Source organism: Drosophila santomea, chromosome 2L, assembly GCF_016746245.2.
Source record: "Drosophila santomea strain STO CAGO 1482 chromosome 2L, Prin_Dsan_1.1, whole genome shotgun sequence".
Classification (NCBI taxonomy): Eukaryota; Metazoa; Arthropoda; class Insecta; order Diptera; family Drosophilidae; genus Drosophila; species Drosophila santomea.
Window position 1 is genome coordinate 927,450 of NC_053016.2, and position 19,094 is coordinate 946,543.

At 47.0% G+C, this 19,094-nt stretch overlaps 2 protein-coding genes across 2 annotated transcripts in view; both read left to right on the forward strand.

Moving 5' to 3' along the window:
• Nucleotides 1–833: 833 nt before the first annotated feature.
• LOC120458643 (glutamate receptor ionotropic, kainate 3) lies at nucleotides 834–4,585 on the forward strand. Its single transcript, XM_039646372.1, has 11 exons — nucleotides 834–1,025; nucleotides 1,085–1,240; nucleotides 1,309–1,371; nucleotides 1,544–1,747; nucleotides 1,804–2,015; nucleotides 2,072–2,194; nucleotides 2,252–2,494; nucleotides 2,563–2,979; nucleotides 3,031–3,402; nucleotides 3,464–4,144; nucleotides 4,204–4,585. The coding sequence occupies exons 1-11, from the start codon at nucleotides 851–853 to the stop codon at nucleotides 4,471–4,473; spliced, it is 2,916 nt and encodes a 971-aa protein (XP_039502306.1). The 5' UTR covers nucleotides 834–850; the 3' UTR covers nucleotides 4,474–4,585.
• Nucleotides 4,586–17,269: 12,684 nt separating this feature from the next.
• The window catches only part of LOC120457293 (protein O-mannosyl-transferase TMTC2), a 28,635-nt gene continuing 26,810 nt past the window's right edge, over nucleotides 17,270–19,094 (forward strand). The window contains exon 1 of the mRNA XM_039644754.1: nucleotides 17,270–17,664. Coding sequence (XP_039500688.1) covers nucleotides 17,585–17,664 — 80 coding nt within the window. The 5' untranslated portion in view covers nucleotides 17,270–17,584. The remainder of the gene's footprint in view (nucleotides 17,665–19,094) is intronic.

Below are 19,094 nucleotides of genomic sequence, written 5' to 3' on the forward strand. Positions count from 1 at the left end.
CATCATCAGCAGCCTGACTGGCGGCATATTGAATATTTGGCTTTTTGCCTACTCCGCAAATGAATATTAACGGTTGGCCGGGTGGACTCAACTCAACCCAACCCATCCAAACCAACCACCTAGCTCCGCATTCGGGTGGGAATTATTCAAATTTCGACAAAAGGTGGCCGGGCTAAAACACGAAACGTGTTCCGCATCCGCAAAATCCTTTGAGCAAACACACGGGGCAAAGGCTAAAATGACACCAGCGGCTATATTGTTGTATGTCGTCGTCCCCAGCCATTAAAACTACGCTCCACTGACTGCCGAATGTTGAATGCTGCCTTTATGCAAATCCCCTCAAAAAAAGGAGATGGCTGGAAGGCCTTCGCTGTCGTCTGGTTGCCATGAAAAATTGACACCTCATCGCCTTTCAATGGAGCAGCTAGGAGCAGCCAGGAGCTCCGCTCGTGGGTGAAAGACTGCGGCTGATTGAACTGAACCGTGTCCGGCTTTAATGGTCTCTCCGGGTTCCCCGGGGATCAAATCACGATCCTTTGGCAACTTGGCAAGATTAAGAGTGAGCTCTATCAGCTTCCTAAACTGGCATTTTAAACCATACTTTCTAAACACACACATACAAAATATAGCAACTTATCAGTTCTAGCATTTTTAAATTGAAATGGAATAAGGCAGTATAAAATAAAGACCCACTATATAGTTCATATTATAGATGCCACTGAGCAAGTCAGCTGAAAGAGCTTTCCCAGCCAGCTGTTGAACGATCTCCGCGATCCACTTGTCACACTCGATCTCCAATGGCCAGAAGAGCTTTCCCAGTTGCCATGGAATCGCCAGTCGGTGTGCTCGCATGAAGGCAAACTGTTTCGGAAATAGCTCAGTCCACTCAGTCCACTCAGTCCACTGGCCACAGATGTTCGTTGGGAATTCCAGAGCAGCTGGCATGTGGCAGCGCATTCTTGTGCTCCTCTGCATGTGGAGCGCATTTCTCGTGTGCCGCAGCCGCGGGCAACAAATCAACATTGGTGAGATGTGGTTACCCGTTAGCTGTTAGCCGGGAAAGCAGCTAACTTCTAACCCACAGGCGCCTTCTTCTACGACGACGAGCTGGAGCTGGAGAAGGAGTTCATGGCGGTGGTCAACGCCATCAATGGACCCGAATCCGAGCAGACGGTGCGTTTCTATCCGCTCATCAAGCGCCTGAAGCCCGAGGATGGAAGTGTTGCACTGCAGGAGCAGGGTGAGTCCACCTCTCACGCACTCTATTCCAAATAAAATCGAACGAATTTTCCGAATTTTCCCTTTCAGCTTGCGATCTCATAGATAATGGTGTCGCGGCTATTTTCGGACCAAGTTCAAAGGCGGCGAGCGGTAAGGGAGTGCGGGAAAATCTTGTGTAGAACACGAGAGCAAAATAGAACGCAAGGAAAATGGGGCACACAAAAGTCGCCGAAAACTTTGACTAGATTTGTTTGTCCACAGATCGTTTATCCCACCCATGTATATCACCCGTTTAATGAGTAGATTTCCCCGTTTTTCGCAGACATTGTGGCCTTGGTGTGCAACAGTACCGGCATTCCGCACATAGAGTTCGACATCTCGGATGAGGGCATTCAGGCGGAGAAGCCCAACCACCAGCAGACCCTCAACCTGTATCCAGCACAGGCTATCTTGTCCAAGGCCTACGCGGATATTGTGCAGAACTTTGGGTGGCGCAAGTTCACCATTGTCTACGATGCGGATGATGGTAAGTAAGATTCCATTAGCGTCAGTTTGGTACTCTGTACATCGAGTGCTCCACAGCCAAGGCGGCAGCTCGACTGCAGGACCTTCTGCAGCTGCGAGAGGTCCACAACGATGTGGTGCGGGTGCGCAAGTTCCAGAAGGACGACGACTTCCGGGTCATGTGGAAGAGCATCCGGGGCGAGCGGCGAGTGGTTCTGGACTGTGAGCCCAGCATGCTGGTGGAACTGCTCAACTCCTCCACTGAGTTCGGTCTCACTGGGCAGTACAATGTGAGTTATCTGTGCACGCCGCTCATGCAAACTGGTTTCATCACGACTCAAAACAGCACATATTCCTGACCAACCTGGAAACCTACACCGATCATCTGGAGGAACTGGCGGCGGATAACGAGACCTTTGCCGTGAACATAACTGCTGCTCGTCTATTGGTCACTCCCGATCCTCCGCCGGTAAGTGAAGTTAGTCACCATGCCTTGGATGCACTCTAGATCCTTTTGACCTCGCAGTACTCCCTGCCTTACGGATATGTCACCCAGAGGGACAGCATCGTTTACGAGAGCAATGATCCGCCTCGCACGCTCCTCCACGACTTGATACATGATGCACTGCAGCTGTTTGCGCAGTCCTGGCGGAATGCCAGCTTCTTCTACCCGGACAGGATGGCGGTGCCGCGCATAACCTGCGACTTTGCCGCATCCGGAGGTCGCACCTGGGCCATGGGGCGCTATCTGGCACGGCTCATGAAAGGGGTAAGAACTACTTACTTGCAGCGTAATCCGGAAAATCGTGCCGTTAATCGGCGAGGTGTGTGTTGCAGACTTCCGGCGTGAGCAACACGAACTTCCGGACCAGTATCCTGCAGTTCGACGACGATGGCCAGCGGATAACGTTCAACATCGAGGTGTACGACCCCTTGGACGGCATTGGCATGGCCATCTGGGATCCACGGGGTCAGATAACGCAGCTCAATGTGGACGTGAAGGTGCAGAAGAAGATGGTTTACCGGGTGGCCACCAGAATTGGCCCGCCATACTTCTCCTACAACGATACTGCGCGGGAGCTGAATCTCACGGGCAACGCCCTCTATCAAGGATATGCCGTGGACCTCATCGATGCCATTGCCCGGCACGTGGGATTCGAGTATGAGTTCGTTCCCGTGGCAGATCAGCAGTACGGAAAGCTGGACAAGGAAACCAAGCAGTGGAACGGCATCATTGGCGAGATAATCAATAATGTAAGTAATAGTTACTTGGGGCTCAGTATGTAACATACACTGCCCTCCTAGGACGCACACATGGGAATCTGCGACCTGACCATCACCCAGGCGCGCAAAACCGCAGTGGACTTCACGGTGCCCTTCATGCAGCTGGGTGTCAGCATCCTCGCATACAAGAGTCCGCATGTGGAGAAGACACTCGATGCATACCTGGATCCTTTTGGGGGAAAAGTCTGGATCTGGATTCTCATATCGGTGGTGGTGATGACCATCCTCAAGACCATTGTCGCGCGCATCTCCAAAATGGACTGGGAGAACCCGCATCCGTGCAATCGGGATCCCGAGGTGCTGGAGAACCAGTGGCACATCCACAACACTGGCTGGCTGACTGTGGCCTCCATCATGACAGCAGGATGCGACATCCTACCGCGAAGTCCACAGGTGAGACTCCCAACTCCCAAATGAAACCTGGTCAAAACACTAAAACTAAGCCTGTTCCCAGGTGCGAATGTTTGAGGCCACCTGGTGGATTTTCGCCATCATCATAGCCAACTCCTATACGGCCAACCTGGCTGCGTTTCTGACCAGCTCCAACATGAAGGGCAGCATAACCAACCTGAAGGATCTGAGTGGCCAGAAGAAGGTCAAGTTCGGCACCATCTACGGCGGCAGCACGTACAATCTCCTGGCCGAATCCAACGAGACCGTCTACCGCCTGGCCTTCAACCTCATGAACAACGACGACCCATCCGCCTACACCAAGGACAATCTGGAGGGAGTGGACCGCGTGCGGAAGAATCGAGGCGACTACATGTTCCTGATGGAGACCACCACCTTGGAGTACCATCGCGAGCAGAACTGCGACCTGCGCTCCGTGGGCGAAAAGTTTGGGGAGAAGCACTACGCCATCGCCGTTCCCTTCGGTGCGGAGTACAGATCCAACCTGAGTGTGGCCATCCTGAAGCTGAGTGAGCGGGGCGAGCTGTACGACCTCAAGCAAAAGTGGTGGAAGAACCCCAATGCCAGCTGCTTCGAGGAGCCCGATCCCGACGCCACTCCTGACATGACCTTTGGCGAGCTGCGCGGCATATTCTACACGCTCTACGCCGGAATCTTAATCGCCTTTCTCCTCGGCATTACGGAGTTTTTGCTCTACGTGCAGCAAGTGGCCTTGGAAGAAAGGGTATGACTATCTCCCAGATATTTGATCACATATTGAAACTTATCACATTTTGCTCACAGCTCAGTTTTAAGGAAGCCTTCAAGAAGGAGATCCGCTTTGTGCTGTGCGTGTGGAACAACAGGAAGCCCATCGTGGCCGGCACTCCACTGTCCAGTGTGCGGACGACACCGCGCAGATCCTTGGATAAGTCTCTGGATCGCACTCCCAAGTCGAGTCGCCGCGTTGTGATCGGTCGTTCCTCGGAGGAGATGCGCGAAATGGCCCAAGGATCTGGTTCCTCCTCGGGAAGCAACAACGCAGGCAGCGAACAGAAGGAGGCGCGGGTTTAAACGCCCAAGGATTATTTTAATGTTTAATATAAAAACTTCTTTTATGTACATTTTATTTCCTAAAAGATTTGTGTACCCAGGTAAGAATTAAATATATTTATGATTTGATTGAGCTAGTCAGTGTTCGCTCAGTGCCGAATGAACTGCCTCCGATGAAAGCAACGCCCATCCACTGAGCCGTAATCAATTTGGAGCTCCTTTAAGCTTGAAATTACTTGGCGGGGGATGCCCTTGTGATACCGCGGGCAACACGAGATGTCGATGCTGGAAGTTAGTGCACGGTTCGGTGGCCAACTGCATTAACCCTTGCTCCTCGTCCTTGGGCGCCGTTCTCAGTTTATTGTTGCCGCAGTCGAGCTGCTGGCAAGGAGAACGAGGAGAACGAGGCGATGCTGTTTCAGCTTGTCAATTGCGTTATTGGACCTTATTGACATTTTATATCCGGCAACTGACGAACACGAACACGAACACGGACTCGCTCCCCATCGCGAAAATTATTTAAGCAGCTGCAGGCGAGATGAGCGCCAAACGGGAGTAGAACAGCGGGGAGCAGGATGGAGGATGGAGGATGGAGGATGAAGGACGAAGGACCAAGAAGCTCCTGCTGCGGAGATTGCTGTGTCGTGTTGGGTAGCCTTTGGCCCTTGTTGGTTTGTGTAAAATGAGCAGCAATGACAACGGCAGCGCCAGTTCCAGCACCAAAAAACAACAACAAGATGTTGCCCGCTGACAATATAGAGTGCTGTGCACTCGGAAAAACTAAGGGGAACTTAGCAATGTGAATTTGATTTTACATAACCTAAGTATTTTATATGCTGCTGTATTACAATCCATGTGAATGAGAAATTTTAAGGGAACTTTTTTGAAGGAAGATCTCACAGCTACGTCCCAAATGTCTCCATGCTTCTCTCAATAATTTTCCACAGTGTAGAGCGTCGCCTGCCGCCAGATCACATTGCATTCCATTCCACTCCGTGGCGAGTGTCATTTGCTAGCCGTTTGTTTGTCTGCTCCGCAGTTCTGTGTGTTCAATTTTTAATTATTTTGTAGTGAAGTGGCTTCAGCTTCGACTGCCGAGCTACGTGAGCCATTCGAGTTGTCAACTGGGAACGGCGGGCGGAGGCTGAGGATGAGGATGAGGATGTGGCTACCAGCACAAGAGTCTCCACAGATCCGCTGAATTTGGCGGACGTTGGGTAAAACCCAACACACTTGTTGAGCCCGCAATGAGTTTGCGGCATGCGCAGTGGCGAGCTGATGGCCCAAATCCACCACCGATGGCCAATGGCTGAGTTCGCAGCCACAAAGCGACAAGTTCCACAGCCTGCGAAAGGGGTGGGATGTGGGATGCAGCCCAAGGACGAGGAGCCAGGGACTTGGGATGAAGGACGAGTCTTATACGGAAGGCGCGGGATGTCATTTGTTAATGCCACGCACGTAAGCAATTTCCGCACGAAAGCGCATTCCTTGAGCCTTTAATGTACTTTTTGATGTTAACAAATTTTTTGAACATTTGTTGTTGACTGAGGGAAAGGGGCAGATGTTCATGAACTGAATCTTAAGTTGCGAGCTGAGTTGATCTGCGGTTTTTCGGCGGCATTTGCTATTGGGTATGAGTGATTAGAGTCGCATAAACAAATTAATAAGTGGGCGACATCTGCCATTCGGGCGGATGAGCCCGTCCAATCAGGTGGCACATTGCAGCATGATGCTGCGGTGGACAGCAAGGCGGCGCCCAACGAAGTGCAATCAACACCTCGCCACAGTTATAAATTGAGCAATTTTCCACTTGGGAAAATTTATGAGCTGCAGCCGTGGTGTAAATTGTGGCCAGACCGAAGTCGGATTCGCATAAGCTGCCAAGTCCATAGGGCAATCGTTCGACTTCGACCCTTTGCCGCCTGACAGGCAATTCAGACGGACAAACGGACAAGCGAACGGACAAACGAACAGACAAGCGGACAGACACACGTGTGGACTTCATGGGCTTCACTGCACCCGGGCACTCACTTTGCGGCCGCAATTTCTTGAGCAAATTGAAATTCTCAATTCTCGTGGTCGTTTCCGCTTCGCCGGAGGTACGGAGGTAGGAGCAATCCAGGGGAGCTACGAGCGCTATTAGCCGGTATAAATCTTGCAGGACTATCTGGGCAATCGCCGTATGCACTCGGTGTCTAACTTGTATGGGAAATTGCCGGCAACATTTTTAATTATCAGCTGGCAGGGCAGCGAACGGGGCCATGAGTTCCGCCAGATATATTGCGGCAAATTTACGCGAATTGGCAGAGGACTTTGCCTCTTTTATACCCGTAAGCAGCATGTGTGGCTTAAATCTTCTCAAAATGTAGTTTATTGCAACAGCACAATGTGCGAAAAAGAATCTATATGTCCTTTGCCTGTATCGCATACATTTTAAGGCGTTTTGTAATTCAATAAACTTTGAGTTCGTTGTAGGTTTGTATACAGTAAAGGATTATAAATCTAATGGATATTAAGGTGTGCATGATATATTGTACATTCAATCAATCAATTCAGAGACTTTTCTTTTTCATTGATAGGCGACTTTTGAGATTTTAAAGCGTAGCTTATGGAAAACCAGTACCACCCACCTAAACTCATAAGACTGAGTACTTGCGTGTCCTGTGAGCAGGACCTGTCTTCAGTTTGCCGTGGCCTTGTTTGTTTACTTGCTCGCCACAATGCACTTGACTGCCAGCTGGCATCTTGGCATCCGGAGCGTCCTGTTGTTCGGCCTGTTTGTCTTTGCGCAAAGTGGCCGGCAGTTGTGTGTCTCTGGGTCGTGTTTGGTGGACAAATAGTGCCCAGTTATGCAAATGATGATGGACTCCCTACCCTTTGGACAACAGGACCTCTGCCACAAACGCACTGCTCATAAATACAGGCATTTGCCGCAGAGTTCAATTTTCCGCACAATTGAGGGTCTCACATTACTCAGGGCGAGGAAGTTCGCGCACGATCGCTGGCTGCACACATTTAAAAAGAAAAACAATTGCCGAAAAACCATTGCAATTTTTCGTCGAAGGGGCAAAGACAACAGCCATGAGCAAATAATCGCAGGCGAAACTGGAGTAAAGTGGAGTGGAGTGGAGCGCAAAGAGCAAAGAGCAAACAGCAGCGAACCGCAAGACGGAAACGGAAACGCGTCACCCAGCGTCGAATTCGCACTCGTCCTGGCAGGACCTCCCGCCACCCGCTCCCCCCCTCTGCTGCCTGCTATTAGATATTTATTTCTGCGGATGTTTGCTGTGTCGCTGTCTGTGTGGAAGCGCGCATATTTGCACATGTTTCGCATTTGTATTCCATGCGTTATTGAGCTGAAAATTGATGCACATTACTTACTCTATTGAATTACACATTAGCCCCGACTCAGTCGGCAGTGGCAGCTGGAAGGGCACTGGGAAAAATCGGGTGGTACCTTGGCATATGCAACAGCTCACTGTTCAGGAGTAAGTTTGAAACAAGCTTGGAAATAATGGGTATATGAGTGCAGAAGTACAGAAAGTACATTACTAAAAGTAACACTTATTTCTCACAGTGCATACTTCTAGCTGGCGCTGAAGCTCCTGCTGCTGCAGCTGCATCTCCGCCGCTCGTTGGCCAATAAATAATTTGAAAATAACAAAATAACAAAGTGAAACAAAGGACATGCCGCCGAAGTGCGCTACAGCGAAATCAACGTCGCCCCAGGCGTTGCAGCCTTCGATAGACAGCGACCCCGCCCCCTTTTCCCACGCCCCCTTCGCCGCTTCGCATCTTCTATTGAATTATGCATGTGTGCAAGTATGTGACCACCGCCCCCCCTCGAACCTCCCTCCACCCTCTGCACAGGGACCATAAATTGTACAACTAAATACAATTTATTTCTCGTCGTCGCTGGTGACCCGTGTATTTTATACGTGCCCAACCCCCTTCACCCCTTTCGCCTCTTTTACCCCTCCACCCATGACCACCATGGTTATTTATGCGCTCCCCCTTTTCCCCTGCATTTTTCCACCGCCGGCAGTTGTTTTTCATTCGCTCTCGTACTTTGTCTTCGATACAATATTTATGCGGTTTAAAATAGTTTTCGAAATGCTCTGCGATATTTGATTGTGTTTTTAAATCGCCTATTTGCAGTCGGATGGAAATGGACTGAGTTTTAATAGGTCATTTCCGGCCCTCCATGACCAGTACATCCAGGTGGTTAGATTTAGATTTAAATTTAGGTTTCTTATCTACAAACTTCTATCGTACCAGCACTTGCAGTACGGAAAGTAATGTCTTTGGAAATCGAAAGACTCTTTACATTACCGACCCATACATTAAAACATGGGTTTATTTTTATAAGAATTTTAAATTAAATACTTAAATATTTATTTATTAAAGAAAATAAAATATAATTATGTAATTGATTTAATTTCTGGGCTTTAATTTAAACTTTTTGTTTATTAACATCGATGTTAAACCTATGCTGTACTGTAAGTAACAGACTGTGTTATGGTTTAAACTGTTATATTTATCCCCTCGCTGTACTCTTTGTGTTCTACTCTTTTAACCGTTTACTGTAAACGAAACAGGCGCAAGTAACATAAAGTTAAAACTTGTTGACTTTGCAGTGCAGTTTTGAATTAACAGATTGCTAAGTGGTAATCCGATTAATACACACAGACTTTTCTCTAACTGGACTTAAATCAATCTATTAGACTTAATATGCTTAAAAAACTGTCTAAAAAAATTGTGCTGCAAACATTTGGTGAAAATTCTGTAATAGTAAACTGCCGGATAACAGAACACTGTAGACTAACAGTACAATGCTAAGCTACAGAACGGATAATATTTATAGCACTGTACACCGGTGTACAGAAAAGCACCCCTTATTTCAGTTAACAGGGGTGAAATAATAGGATAGTGGATAAATTTTACATTTGTATAAAAAAAATTTGGCCTACGTTAAATGATAGTTTTATACCCAACAAATAAACAGAAACTGGTGTACAAATAATTTAAGAACCAAGACCAATAAGGTGAACTTCAATTAAAAAAATATTCCTACATAAGCAAAAATAATTCCAGTTTCTCAGTGCTATTGAATTCGACCCCTTTAACGTATGTATTTGTATTTAAAAAAGAACTTTCTCAAGTTCCTTTACAGGAACTGCATTTGGGCCCATTTATGACAATGATTTTCCCTCATTTTCGTCGAGTAATCAAACTCCGCTCCGGCTGGCTAACAGAAAACTGTTGCATTCGTGCTGCCTCCGCACACGAAAAGTAACCATTAACTGTGACTGGCAACAACTCAATCGCACTCAGACGCAGGCAGGCCGAAGTCCTGATGAGATGTCCTGCGAGGAACTCACCACTCGGCCCTCGGAGGATTGAGTCGGAGCACTTCGCGTATATAACAACGAGTGCGCCAACTGGCTGATTTCAGTCTTCGTTTTGCCTCCGAGTCGTGCGGTCAGCAGCTAAAACCGGAAACGGAAACGGCAACGCCAACAAATCCTGGCCAGCCAAAGTGGCAAGTGCTGCCTCGGTACCAGCCGCGATGTGGCTGCAATCATTTCGATGCCGATTGAAACTGCGCCTCGATTAGAATCCAGAATATATATAGCTGAATAGCTAATAGTTAGGGCAGCGCAGGGTCATTGGTCATCATTCCAATCCGGCGTTTTACGGAGAGTGAGTTTTCCAAAGTAGGGCTCTTAAAGCTACGGAGTTTTCGTGCGCTCGTTTCCGTTTTTGTTTTCGTGTCGCCGCGCGTGTGTGTGTGTGCGAGTGTGTGTGGGTGAGTGTGCCGCTGTGTGCGTGGCATTGTCGCCGCTCTCCGGGCGAAAATCGGGATACATTTCCGTAGCCGTAGCCGTAGCCGTAGCCGCAGTGCTGCAGAAACAGCAACCCAAGTGACACACAGCAGGCAAGTGGAATACCCGTAGAAAACACAAAACCCAGTAAAGCCCACAGGAAAACCAAGAAAATGCCAAGATGCGGATGAGACGAAAACGCGGGCGGGCAGAAAATTTCTGCGGTCGCAGCTTTTGACTTTCTGCGGCATTGAGTGCATTTCGTGCACTGTCTCCCAGATCCAAGTCAATTTGCGGCTTCCACTTGTTTGCAACTTTCCCTGACTTTTCATGTTTTTCCTCGCCTTCCTTGGTGTATTTTATGCTTTTGGGACTATCACTGCGAGTTTTCCATCTCTGGTGTATATGCGGCTTTGAAAATTTGCTGCCGGTTTATGTTTTCCGTCTTCCTAGGTTTGTGTTTTGGGTCCTGCACAACTGCATCTTTTAAATATAATATAGCTTGAGGAATTAGGAAATCGAGAAACTACCCCATTTGAACTGGTACAAAAAAGAGTTGTAGTTCACATAAGCTGAAATTGCAGACTTACTAAGAAGTCTTCGTGAGTTTTCCAAACCAACTTATTTAACTTTTGGCTATCACGATTGTCAAATTAGGGGCATTATCAAATTTACACAGTTTTTGTGAAGTATTTCCCAGAACTGCTTTATTTTGAACCTATTCAAGTTTAATGCTAGCACATCACCTGGAATTCGTTCCACCGCGAATATTTCCATCACTCTTCAAGTGCGTGCCGGTTTACGGAATTTAGCATGCAAATGCCTCAGCAATTGAAATTAGATTTGCTGCCTGCCGGCTGCTGAATCCCAAACTCTGAACCAAGCCCAGAACGGGGTTAAGGTTAACAAAGAGCCGCGGATTGGGCTGAATTTTGTTATTGTTTCGCCAGCGTTCTGGGTGGAATCCGCATCCGTTTCACTCGCTTATGCCAGCTGATCCAAAGTAGGATCCAAAGTCGACCAACTGGCAGTCAACTGGCTGCCATATGCGGCAGCCGCAAAACTTTTGAATTTTTAAGTGGCAATTCGTGTAGCCGCGCTTCCTGCTCACAAAGTCGGGCAGAAAGGCAGCGAATTGTAGACATAGCCTTCTTCCAAAGCCTTTGCACTTGGCCCCAGTCAGTGGTATTTGTTTAATTTTTAATTCGGCAGCGGGCGCAAAAAGAAAACTCAGATTAAAATGTATAAAAACAAAATGGCAGTGAAAGATATGCATGACTTTGTGGATTGTTTTATTCCTGTAGAAGGATAATACCTGCTTTTGCATTCCCGGAAACTAAATATATTTTGAAGAGCCGCTCTTGGCACTCAACTGTAAGCCCATAAAACCCCTAAGCTTCCAGATCCATCCACCGATTTGAGAGATTTTTCAAGTGCGGACACTGGCGACATGCAAATTAGTTTGCTGGTAATGAATAAAGTGAATGAAAAAGTGAATGAATGAAGTGAATGAATGAAGTGAATGAGCAGCGGAATTATTGTGTGGAGTGTGGAATTCAATTAGCTGAACGCCCCCGCAATCTACGTAAAGTGCCAAGTTTTTGCTTAGAAAATGAAGAGAAAACTTTTCGTTCGGGCAAGTCCCATAAATAAATTATATTTTGTGTAATTCGCTTTGGAAATAATTAAACAAGTTGCAAATGCCGCCTGCCAAGTGAGAGATTTTGAAAAGATTTAAATACATTTGCGTGAAAGAAAATCCCTGTTTGTAGCACTTTGGCCCATTAGTCCGCCAATTAGGGTCAGCAATCGGAAAATGGGAAGTTTAGAGATTTTTGTGGTGTGAACAAAGACTTTAGTAAACCAACTGCCTTTCGCAGCATACAGTTTTTAAGCCTAAATAAATTCATTTGTTTTCAGCCAAAATTTTATAAATAGCATGCAAAATTACAAAAGTATGCCTCTCTCACAACCCAAGAAGTAAAGTAATTTTGATTATTCCCGCGCCTTAATCCAGTTGTAAGCTCCTCGCTTTTGCTCCAAAAATATGCCCAGCTTTAGTGCGGGTTCCGCATAATTGAAAATGCTTTCCGATTTTACGAAAATATCAGCCCGAGCAGCTCATGTGCCTCAATTAGTAGAATAATTTCGGATTTAAGTACTGCATTTGCTGGGGCTGTGCCATCGCTTACGATACTCATTCCGATTCCGATTCCGATTGCGACTCCGGTTTCAATTTTCCCTCATGAAAGTACAACTGAGATTGGCAATACACGGAGGCAAGTTCAATGGAACTTTCGATTTTGGAGCAGTTTAGCGGTGCCTCGCATCGTCAGCTCATTCGAAGTTGCTTGGCTGGTAGTAAAAGTGCAACTTTGTCTGCAGCTGCAGTAAATATGCAAACTCCTGCTCTGGGAGCTCCACTTCCCTGCAGTTTCCCCTCAACCTTGGCAGTTTTCAAATACAACTGTGTGTGGTAGTCCTCGTCCTTCGCTGCTCCTGCTACTGGCACACTGAAAAAAACAAGTAACAAGCTGGTGTTTCTTATCCAGTGTCCAGCAGCAGAGAGTGTTCCCTACTTTTGGGCTCTTTAAATAGCAAATATTTCTTCTTTGTAATTGGTATTTGGTTTTTGATACTTTAACAGCTTTTTTTCCGCGCAGTGAGCTTGCGGGGTTAGAGGCCACAGCAGCTGTTGTTCTTGCCCAACTTGCAGCTCACACATCCGCCCATCTGCCCATCCACCCAAACACCCAAACACCCATTCGCCCATCCGCCCAGTGGAACCCTTCCCTGACCACCAGGCACCCGCATCGCCCGACTTTCAAGTGTGCTCGGGATCTGCGCGTTATGCAAAACTAACTTTTTCCATTATTTTCTGTGTGTTGCCGCCGACGTTGCTGCTGCAGCTTCTGGTGGTGCTGCTACTGCTGCTGCTTGTGGTTTTTATTTATGGTCTATTTTTGTTTTCATTTTTTATTTTTTGGTTAGTTACCCCAGCCCAGTCCAATCCCACCATGTAAATAAAAGCCAAGTGCAAAGTTTTGACAACGCTCCTCAGTCGCTGCTGCAGCAGCCGATGCCGCCTCCGAAAATTGGGTCGGCAAAAGGGAAATTTATGTCGCAGCCGCGTGCAAAGTGACAGCGAACAAATTGCCGCGACACGGAGGAAAACTCGCAGACGACACAGACGACACAGACAACACAGACAACAAGCCGTGTAAATGCCGGGCGAAAGTTTGCAAGCCGAGCGCTAATCAAGCCGGAAAATTGGAGAGCTCAGGAAAATCGCTGCTCCAGTTCGAGTGCAGCTAATTCTACGGATTTGCCCCGAAAATCTGCGACCCAAATGCGGCCGAAAGTTTTTCGCAGCAACTTTGAATTATTGATAAAATACTACAGACATCGGAAAATAGAGAGCGAGCGAGAGTTTCCGTATCCGCAATTTTCCCCACAAACAAATTTGCAACTCGCATGCACACACCACCTATGCGAAATGCACTTCAATTCGAAGCCAGAGACAAATCCTGCTTTCCATTTGGTACGGGAAATGGTAGGGAAAATGCTAGCGTAGACGACATTGACAAATGTTATTTGGCCAAACTATTTTTGTGTTGGGAGCGAACAAACGAACAAGCAAAACTGCTCAAATTCCAAACCCACAACACAGAAATGCAATCGAACGAGAAAGCCAAACGGAGAAGCTCTCCGTTCTCCGAGAACTGAAATACTCTTTTGCTCCACAAATATCACTTTTTTAAGGTCATAAAGGCTGGGAAGTGGGGGGAAATAGCAACATTTCTCGGTACTAAGGCAAATCAACTTCAGTTTCAGTTTCCTGGAATCACAGAAAGTGCACTAGTTTGCAGTGGAAAGTGGAGCTGGCCATCAGCAGAAATTGATAGATAAATAAATAACCAGCGATGCAATCAATATTTGTTTCTATTAAAAATCCTTGAAGCCTTGAAGTACTTTTACTTAAACTTTGTTACTTACTTTTTATTTACTGCAATACAGCCCATCTTTGAGTTCTACTGATTGGATAGATGCATTGCAAGGACTTCTCGAAAGTTTCAGACGGAAAATTCAAATTGGGAATCCATCTGGCGCATTGACGCGCCGAAAGCTCAACTTTCTAATTAAATGGCCCGCCTGCCCCCGTCATGAGTTATTAAAAATATATTAAAACTGGAGGGGAGCAGAAAGGAGGGACTGAACGTGTTAGGCGCCAGCGGTTGCCAGCATTTGTTGCTGTTTGTCACAAAGTTTGCCCAGCCGCCGCAGAACTCAAGTCCTTGCTGCCGAGCAGCCCTTTGCTGCTGGCAACTTGGTCGCCGACTCCTGGCCATTGTGGCCATCTTCTCCTCCAGGACAGGCTCCTCCAGCCAGCAGCTGCAGGCTTCGGTTTGCACTCTGTGATTGTCTGCTTTCGGTGAGAGGCTGCCCCTTAATTTGCCGGCCCAACTTTGTCTAATCAGTGTGCAGCTGCTGGCAGCTTTTCCCACATTGCGCATACGCGTCGTTGGCCCTTGCTCGTTTGCCGAATTCCGAGACGTTGCATTGCAGTGGAACTAGAATGGCAGAGATAGTCCAGCCTCTTTCCTAACTTCAAATTGGAAACAGACTGCAGGCTGAGTTTGCACCAAAGTATTCTTTCTTCACCAGTCTCAGCCTGGAAATCATTCCACTAGAGAGTGTAGGAACTACACATTCGTTTTAATTGTTTGCATATTTAATACTACTTCCCATGTTCAGATATCCATTGCCACATGCGTGGCAACCTTTAAATGAATCTAATGACTTCGCTGGGTGGCAGGTAGCTGGTCGAAGGGGGCAAGGGGCAACGCCCTGGTAAACAGATAGACCTTTGGATTGGGGCACGTGGCGTATGTGTGATATGTGCGATATGTGTAATTTGGAGCCGTACTTACTCGCAGACCAATTATAGTGAAATGAGCTAATAATATTCAATTTCCATGGGGCTGCCTGCCTGTTTGGCGTTTTGTCGAAATGTCAACCAGCAACCAAACAATAACAGATGTCAAACTGTCACGGGGCCAGACGATCCAAAAAAAAAAAGCAGGAAAAAAAATGGAAGGAATACTGGAGCTTGTGGCACTCCAAGGGCCGTGGGCCAAAGGCTGGCACTTCAGTTTGGGGGCCAGTTGCATAGTGGGAAACACTGCAGCTGCTACTTGTGAAACGTGAAAAATTACAGGAGCAAAACGAACCGAAAGCGGTAGTAGAATAGTAGAGGAGTCGACCAGGTGGACGAGGAGTGGAGCCAGCGCCATGGAAATCACTCAATTGGACGGCTAACTGACAGCCACACATTATCAAATATTAATGGAACGGCAGGGAGGTGGGTCAACGGCTCATTGAAACCGTTTGTCCCCGGGAACGGAGGGCGAACTTTGACACCAACGCCCCTTTGAAAGTCATGGAGCAGGCAGATGGCAGATGGGTGACCCCGCTGGGTGACCCGGTCCCCTCGAATTTTACAGCCGAACATCTGGGCTGTGGGTACACATGACTAGCTATAAAATGGGGGGCAGCCGCACCGCACTGAAGGGCTCATTTATAATTCAGCAAAGTAAAACATTGAAGTAATGAAATTACACCAGAAGAATTTGTCGACGTCGGCCAGACATACATATGTATGTACATATGTACAGCCGCGTACTTTGCTGTACTATATGTATATGTATATTTTTGGGGGAAATATGACCGGGGGAATATAAATAAAAATTTAATGAAAGCACGTATACGCAGCATGCGACCGACCGGCTTTTGCATGCGTGAGGCATTTTGACAAACCATTTTCCGTGTGTTTTAGTCGGCGGGGAAAACGCAAATAATGGAATTTCTGTCAACGGAATTAAATTACGTTTGGCCCTAAGCGCCGTGCCACTTTAAAGCCCTTTAAAGTTGCAGGCATAATGCATTTTGAATTGCGCATAATTAAAATAAATGCAACAAATGATTTAAATTTATTATAATGCCAGCAAAAACACAGCAGAGAACACAAAGCTCGTGGAGGTGTGTAGTCTTTGGCTGCACATGTGTGTGTGTGAGTGAGTGTGTGTGGCAGGATGAATGGCAGATATATACAATAAAAGTTAATGACAATGCATAAAAGTTCATTACTGCCAGACGCACAAACAACGGGCCATTCAAAGGACCTGGAATGGGCCAGAGATATGCCGCAATTGTGCACTTGCAAATGAAAGGAAGGGAAGGAGTTGCGCAAGATGGGACAATTGGGCAGTGGGGAATCCGGAATCAGACACGTTCTGATATTATCATCACATACATATGTATCACCCGGGACCCAAATCCAGCCCATTTGCAGGCCAGCGTATCTATGTGGCTCAAACCACAGGGAAAACAGGGGAAAATAATAACAAAACGACGGCAATCAAAGGACACGGCAGTTACACAACAACTGACCACTAATTAACCTAATTCCTAGCCCCACAAACGTAGCTGCTTCCCAGCCGATCCACACCGTTCCAACTCCAGTTCCAATTCAAATGGTAGATTCTATCAAATCCATATGGGGAGGCCATTTGGTTTCATGTTGATTATTTTGTATCTGCCGTTTTTTTCGGTAATTATTTATGCCAACGCGGCCCGGCTCTGGAAATTATTTCAATATTAATTCAAACAAAACTTTCAATAATCCGTAATTATCGCCGAATGTAGATCAAATAATCACGCTTTAGTCGCACGGCAACAGCAACAACAGAAATTAATTAGGAAAAACCAAATGGGAATTTTGAATTTCGAATTGCGAATATTGACCATGACACCAGGACCTCCGCATCCTGACCGTTGAGGTCGTTTGTAATTGGCCAAAAATCGCTGGCTGTCATCGCTCTAATATTGCACTGAATGGCATTTATTATAAGCTTATATACACATGTTCTTGCACCACAATTTGAGATGTGCTTCAACTAACTAACTTGCTTATTGATTTCTTGCTCTTGCAGGCGGCACTTGGCAGGCGGCGAGGAGGAATAAAACAGAAATAGAAATATAAATAGAAATCTAAATAGAAATAGAAATAGATTGGAGCAAACAAATGAACACACACACATGTGCTGTGTGTCCCAAATAAAATCAGAGAAAATGCGACGAAATCTGCAGCATGCATTAAACAACAGCCTGGCGAACATACAATATTCAAACTAAGTGAGCTCTCGAGTCCGGCAATTCGCAAGGAGTCTGCTCTGCTCAGCCCGTAGAGTCCTGTCCTGCTCCTGTCCTGGTGCTCGTTCTGGTCCTCCGCACCGGATCCTGGAGAGATGCCGTCTGTGGAACCCTGGCTGGGGGGCGATTCCTATTCCTGGCTGGGGATGCTGCGGCTCCGGCTGCATAAATCAAAGTGAGTTGCACCGCCCCTATCTCGTTGTTGCTCCACAACGAGAAAATCAAATTAATTCCCAACCTGCTATAAAGTCGTCCGGTCCCCCCTGAAATTGACTCAAGTTTTTCAATAAATTTCCGCACACAACACGAGAAACTCGCTTATAATGAAAGTCTTCGGCTGGAAAGTTATTTTTCTGCGCAGCTATTTAAAAATTTCCAGCAAAGGAAATCCCCACTTTAGAGTGACGAGGGTTTCCATTTCGAAAGTGCCACGCACTTTGCCATACGACAAAGTTTCGTTTTGGGATTTCGAAAATAGTCATCGATTTGCGACGACGGGTTTTCCGCAGATGGAACGCTTTAATGGAACGAAGGTCCCCCTCTAATGCTAATAATTAGGAATTTTCCGGGCACATGCGACTGCCTGTCAAAAATTTCACAAATGAAAGCCGTAAAAGTGCGGCCCACTCGAAAAATCAATGCTGCGCCACAGCTGTTGCCCAGCATTTTCCACAGCCAAGTACATGACCAGCATCAATAAGTTGGCCAGGACGAACAGCTGCTCCTGTTCTCGGAATCGCAGTCCCGGATTTATTGACACCCACACACACACACACACACACACACACACACAGACACAGAAGTGTCCGCATTTGAGGAGCAAGCGAAATGGACGCGGTGCAAATTCGAGGTTAATGCACAAATAAATCTGCCACAAATTGCTGGCCATCAGAAATCACGTTTCCATTCCAGTTGCAGGCTCCCAAGGAGGCGAAGGATGCGAGGGAGGCGCTTCTATGGCCCAAAAATAATAATTATTAACGCTCAACTGCGTCGCAATCAACAACATTTTATCAGCCGCTGCCAAACAGTTTCCAACTTTTGCGGCCGACTTGCGTGTCTCAGTTTCGAGCGCTCACTACACTTTTGCTCCTTTTGCTCCTTTTGCTCATTTTGGTCCTTTTGCTGCTTTTTGCGATGCCTCGGCGCTGTTGTCCTTCGATATCGTGAGCCTGCTAACTTCCGATTTCCGGCGTGCGCCGTGATTGAGCGCCGCTTTATTTCCTGCGGGGCGACGCCACCAAGGACCACAAGGACACTCCCCCTCCTCCTTACCCCTCCTCCTCCTCTTCCTCCAACGCCTGCTTGACTTTTGATAAACTTATTATGCACCCTTTAAAGGCGAGTTGCTGGGGTGGGATCTTTGGGTGATTCCATGTTAAAGAGGATTTACTGCTGGAAGGTGAGGCTTAGATTTGCCCGCACTCGATTGTATTTCACTTTGGTATAGATAAGCCAAAAACCATTTCCCTGACTCTTTAAACTCTGTCATATAGCCTATAGCCACATATAGCTCAAAGCTGCCTTAACTATGAAATCACTCTAAAGACCTTCTATACACAAACACACCTCGCAGCGAGTCAGTAAGCACTGGAGAACTAGGTG